This window comes from Nanorana parkeri, unplaced genomic scaffold (genome assembly GCF_000935625.1).
Source record: "Nanorana parkeri isolate BGI_ZX_2015 unplaced genomic scaffold, ASM93562v1 scaffold2134, whole genome shotgun sequence".
Lineage (NCBI taxonomy): Eukaryota > Metazoa > Chordata > Amphibia > Anura > Dicroglossidae > Nanorana > Nanorana parkeri.
The window spans coordinates 38,372-44,612 of NW_017308402.1; the positions used below are offsets into that span (position 1 = coordinate 38,372).

At 43.6% G+C, this 6,241-nt stretch overlaps 1 protein-coding gene across 1 annotated transcript in view; it reads left to right on the forward strand.

Moving 5' to 3' along the window:
- Positions 1–2,480: 2,480 nt before the first annotated feature.
- The window catches only part of ADAMTSL5 (ADAMTS like 5), a 69,713-nt gene continuing 65,952 nt past the window's right edge, over positions 2,481–6,241 (forward strand). The window contains exon 1 of the mRNA XM_018572785.1: positions 2,481–2,890. Within this exon, the coding sequence (XP_018428287.1) occupies positions 2,874–2,890 (17 nt within the window). The 5' untranslated portion in view covers positions 2,481–2,873. The remainder of the gene's footprint in view (positions 2,891–6,241) is intronic.

The window sequence follows — 6,241 nt, forward strand, 5'->3', positions numbered from 1 at the left end:
GTATAGATACAGTATAATCCAAGGCACGGTTTGTTTTAACTTTGTATGGGACAAAGTGAAGCTGCAATGCAGAGAAATAGAGGGATGGTCCCTCTAATGCTGCATATTTACATACCTCTCTGCTCCGCATATCTTCACTCTGTTGTGGTGTGAATGGAGCATGTAGAAAACGATTGTTTTGTATGTGACCTTGTGGAGAGCTGTGTGCTCAGGTGCAGAGAAATGCAGGTCTCCGCACATAGTATGATCAAGCCCTTTCTCAATAAATTAACCCTTGCAGTGGGGTTACCTCTTTACTGCAAAAATGTAAGTGCTCAATTGGTCTAGGGGCAAAAATAAAAAAGATAAATTCACCTGATCCTCGGTCCTGCAGCAGTCCCTTGGCATCCTCGCGTTCATTAGATGTGATGATGTCACAGGTCCTTAGACTGCCAGAGCCCAGGGGAGAGAAGGCTCCGGGGACTGGTTTAGCAGCCGGATGGGACCGAGGATCATTTTCATCCCTCGACCAAAATGATCACTTATCTCTTACAGTGCAGGGATAGCCCCACTGCAAGGGTTAATTGTTAAAAATCCTGGATTTCCCCTTTAAAGTTGAACTCCCAGGAAAAAAATATATCCTTGCAGTAAGGCTTCCCTGCACTGCAAGGGTTAAATGCTCCTTTTTTCTTAGGGTACCAATAGAAAGGACTTTAATTTACCTAATCTCTCGACCCCCGCAGGCTCCCTCCATGCTGTGTGACTGGTCCCCTCAGCCTTTTCTCTTCGGTGCTTTGCCAGTAGCCGGTCCAATAGCCCGCCATGGTACTTAATGGCGCAGAGGGACCACCCACAACCTGGAGCGTCAGGGAGAAGAAAGTCATCAGAGCGAAGGATAAGGTAAGTAAAAGTCCTTTATCCTTGTGCCCTAGACATAAGCAAACATTTAACACTTGCAGCACAGGGGGGCTCCACTGCAGGGGTATTTTTTCTTACCCTCGATTTCAGCTTTAGGTGAATATTCCCTTCAACTATTCAGGCATGTGAAAAGCAAATTACTGTTTAATTAAATTTCTGCACATGATTGGTGAACCAGAATCTGCTTTTCACATAATTGGATAACTGAGCAAAACTCTCAACTTCTTGAATATATCAGCCTCAATGGGGTTAATTTACCAAAGGAATAGAGACTGTTAATTCTGCAAAGTGAATGTTCACTTAGCTCAGCGAATACGATGAAGCTGCAATCGTTTAATCACATGCAATTAAAAATACTGTTTCCTTTAACACGATTGGGTATTCCAACTATATTCACTAAGCTAAGTGAACATTCACTTTACAAAGGAGACATCCACAATCCGCGGTAAAGATTCACTCATCTGAGTGAACAGGCTCTATTCCTTTCGTAAATCAACTCTAAGGCTTCACTCACACTATAAGTGTTTAGATGCTTTTATATGCACTTAAAAAACTTTTGTGAACACATATACTTTATATGCATCTAATGAATTCCAATGGCTATATTACAGCAGACCTTTACCCATATCTTTAAAGTAACAACAAACACACCTTTAGAAATGTTTAGTAATGACAATCTACAAACACATACTTCTAGATAAGTTCCGGCTTTGTATTCTTTGCATTCCTTATTTCTCTTTTCTTCCCCAGTCTTCTGACAGTGGCCATGTTTACTAAGGGCAGATTACTAGCTCTCGTATTACTTCGTGGATTTCTGGCACATGTGACTAGACATGTGACCATGCACATCATCTCAGGGGAGGAAAATACCTTTCCCTGAGATCTCATGAGATTTCCCAGCAATGCTCTGCTGATGTTAAGGCAATCCCAGTGTGCATTGCTTTGCCAAACTGAAGTCATTTTGCCCTTTCAAAGCAGGAAGTGAATGCTCTGCAAGTGTAGTAAGTATTTCAAAATCACAGCATTTTGCACCCGGCGTGTCTGTTATTATTAATCATCATACATAAGGGGATGCACTGGGAGAAAGTGATTTTTGAGTGTAATGGTGCGGTTTGTGTGTAGATGCTTTTATTTGCAGTCAGTTTATCTGCGTTTTCAACAAATAGAAGTCCGGTGCATCTAGGAACCGATTTGAACTGTTAAACACACCAAAACACATGTAAACGTGTTTTATTGCTAGGATTTGGTGCCAGATGCATCTAAATTCATATGCATGTAAACGCAAATAAAAGCGCATCATTTAAAGCATCTAGAAGCATAAACACAGCATCTAGCCTGACAGATTTTCCTCTACATATAGAGGACAAAAATGCAAGTGTGAATGAAGCTGAATACTTGTGCTCCCTGCCATTGGAGGTCTGTCTTGCCCTTGGGGATTTTCATTTTCTTCCATGTGTCCTCTGCACACTAGTGATCACACATTCCACCCGTGCTGTCATATAGAGTGAGCTGCGCCTCCTCCCTACAGGAGCTCCACACACCTCCACCAAGTGAGTGGATCAGGCATACAGAGAGGGTGTGGGAGAGCTCAGGGCGGGAGGGCAGAGCTCCTGAACTCCTCTGCTGCTCACAAACACTTGCTCAGTCAGTGCAGTGTAGAGCAAGCAGTCCTTGGAAGGTGAGGGAAAGCACAGTGCAGACTAGCTGGTGCTAGATCCATTGAAGCTATGGGCTAGAGGACGCACACAGCCTGGCCACCACTAGTCCAGTCCCCTGGCTGACCATGGCTGCGGGGGCATTGCTGTCTAGTACCAAGCCTGGACCCAGCATACACAATCACTGTGGACTGATCACTTGTGGATCTTAGAACTTTTCCTTGAGTCATTTGGGACCCGCCACTCATCAGCATTACTGCTGTTTCATTGGAGCTGCGTTCATGTGATTTAACCTCTACACCACCACCACCAGGCAGGAGGATGCTTCCTAGCTGCAGGTAAGTCTGTGTCATTTGGAAGTGATGGCAAAAATTCCCTCGTCTGCCTGAGATAACTGACATTTCATGAGGTTCTTTATGTAATGATCAAAGCTCATTGGACTCGGCTGAAAATAACTGTCACATATTTATAAATAATGAACCTTGTCCTGCTGTGTTGGCTTTGTGAATCGAGTCTTTTGTCACCTGACGTTGTCTTAGGATGTTAGGAATAAGGGGACATAACACGTAAGGAATAATCACTGTGCCAATAAAGGTTGTTACAAATTAATGAGCAACTCATTTATCCCAGAGGCATGCACCTGGAAATGATAATTTACATGAAATGAGCTCACGCTATGTGTGAGAACGTGTGTAAGAACGCAAATATTCTGATGGGTGAATGGCATTAATCTGATCTACTACCATTCCAGGCTTTCATTGAAGGGACACGACTGAAACCTTTAAAAAGTGTGGATAGGGTTCAGGAGGGCAGTCATTTGATTAGGAAGCTGAGATCAAGAACATGTGTTCAAGCTAGTAGGAGGCAAGTTCAGGAGTAATATAAGAAAGTATTATTTTACCGAAAGAGTAGTAGATGCTTGGAATGGACTTCCAGGAGTGGTAGTGAGTCAATCAATAGTTAAGCCAGCTATGCACCTTAAGCACAATCAACAGTGTGAATGACTGGATCTCCCTTGCAAGCTAGTGTACTTGTGGTTGCTGAATAACTAAACAGTGACTGCATCTGACTGGCTGCAGTCACTTCGGCTGACATTTTTCCACCTAGCTCCTTTGACAAAAGCCAATTGAGCTTAAGTGAGTTTATATATGTTTGGTATAAACATAGCTTGATACAAAAACTGAAAGGAGACCACTTGGTCTTTTTAATTGCCAATCGGTATTCTATGTTTCTGTGTTTATTTTACGTCTAAGTTATTGGACGTAGATTTGGGAGTGTTTCTGTAGCCTGAAGCGCTAACAATTACACAGATGATAGTATGACATGAGGTCCCATATTTGTTTTTTCTCCAATGTATGTAGTGACCCTAGCAAATGTTATGGTTTTCAGAATTGACAGCTTCCAAATTGTATGCAGTTTTATAAAAATATCATTTCAGCAACTCCTCCTTTTTAATTCTTGTTGAGCTCGGCGTGTTTGGAAACTAAATATAACTTGTTTAGAAGTGGGGCCTCGTAGCCTTTTTTTTCCATACTTGAATAGATTGGCCAATTATTGGAAGTTGACATAAATCCTAAACTGGCACACATGATGCAGTCTGATTGTACAATTGTCTTTAGATTTAAGCTGGCCATACACCTTACATTTTATCTGCAGATTTTCTGTGGTCAGCTGGAAAAGGTGCAACAGATTCCTCCATCTACGCTAAACTGTGTGGATGGAGTAATCTCCCACTGGGGCAATCTGCTGCACTTTTTCCATCTGACCACAGAAAATATGCAGATAATTGTAAGGTGTATGGGCACCTTTACCATCACCGGTGTATTGTGAGGTTCTACCTGGCCCTCCATCCCCTTAATTAGTTTAGTTGCCCTTCCCTGGACTCTTTCCAGCTCCAGGACATCCTTTCTGTGTATTGGTGACCAAAATTGGACCGCATACTGCAGATAAGGTCGAACCAGCGATCTATAAAGTGGCAAAATTATAGATTTGTCTCTAGTACAGTACATTCCCTTTTTAATACAAGACAGTTCTCTGCTCGCTTTGTTTACCGCAGCCTGGCATTGCAAGCTATTATTCAATCTGTGGCCTACAATGACTCCCAGATCCTTTTCCATTTCTGACTTCCCTAGTGGAGTTCCCATTAATGTGTATGTACATTCTCATTAGGACAGTACACTGAGTGGCCAGATTATTATGACCACCTGACGTTTGTAGGCAAATTAGCTATAATTTCGCACTGAAGTTGCTAGAGGGCCAGACCATTATAAATAGGGAAGCAGGTTGTTTACCACAACAGTAGAAGTGATTTTTTTTCTGAAGATACGGGTAAACAACACGATTTAACAGCCTTTGAACATGGGATGATTGTTGGCGCTCGGAGCCATGGAGCGAGTATCAGCAAAACAGCAGAATTCGTTAAATGTTCAAGAGGGGCTCATTGTTAAAGTGTTTAAAGACTGGACTGTCAGCCAAAAAATCTGGGTCTGAACGTGCGAATTGTGGCCGTCAGCGACTAGTCAATGTTAGGGCAGAACGGAGAGTGGCAAGACAACAGAAGGGCAACAGAAGGGCAACAGTGCATCAAATTACTGCATATCTTAATCAGGCATCCTCTCAAATGATCTCTGAACGCAATGTTCGCCGTACACTGCATTGTATGGGATATGGAAGCCGAAGGCCTGTTCCACCACCTTTGCTGTCTGCAGTTAACAAGATAAAACGTCTCCAATTCGAACAGGAACACAAGGATTGGACAGTCAAGCATTGGAAAAAAGTCATGTGGTCCAATGAATCACGTTTCCAGTTGCATCATGCAGATGGCAGAGTGAGAATTTGGTGGGAACAGCATGAAAGCATGCACCCCAGATGCAGGAGTACAACCCTTCAAGCTGGTGGGGGCAGTGTTATGGTTTGGGGCATATTTTCCTGGCATGATTTGGGCCCTTTAATTCATGTGGAACAACGTCTGAATAGGACAACATACCAAAGTATCGTTGCTGATCAAGTTCATCCTATCATGTTGATGGCGTATCCCAATGGAGATGGCTTCTTCCAACAAGACAATGCGCTATGCCACGGTGCTCGTATTGTGCAGGAGTGGTTTCAAGTAACATGATGGAGAATTTACCTTGCTTAAGTGGCCCCCACAATCGTCGGATCTCAATCCAATTGAGCATTTTTGGGACGAAGTTGAAAGAGCCATCAGGCAGCTAGTTCCACAACCATCAAATCTCACAGAACTGGACAGTGCTATTCATCAGGCATGGTGTCAGATTCCTCACATCACCTTTCAACATCTCCTGGAGTCAATGCCAAGAAGAATCGCTGCAGTATTGAAGGCAAAAGGTGGCCCAACGAAGTACTGATGGGGTGGTCATAATAATCTGGCCACTCAGTGTATAAACTCCTGTGTCCCAAAATGTCACAGCTACAAAATATCCTGCTTATTGTGGTTGACCGGTTGCTTTAGGAAACATTTAACTGCCTCCGGGCCGGCCGTAGTAAAAAAACGGCCTGCCCGGAGCTCTCTAGATCTGAGCGGGCGTCTTTAGACGTCCGCTCAGACACGCCCCCTCGCGCGCGCCGCTGGGCAATGGCCGCAATTTAAAAACAGGCAGCGGTGCCTGTTAACATACAAGCGATCCGCCGGCTGTAGAGCCGGCGGATCGCTTGTATTTTGCAACGAT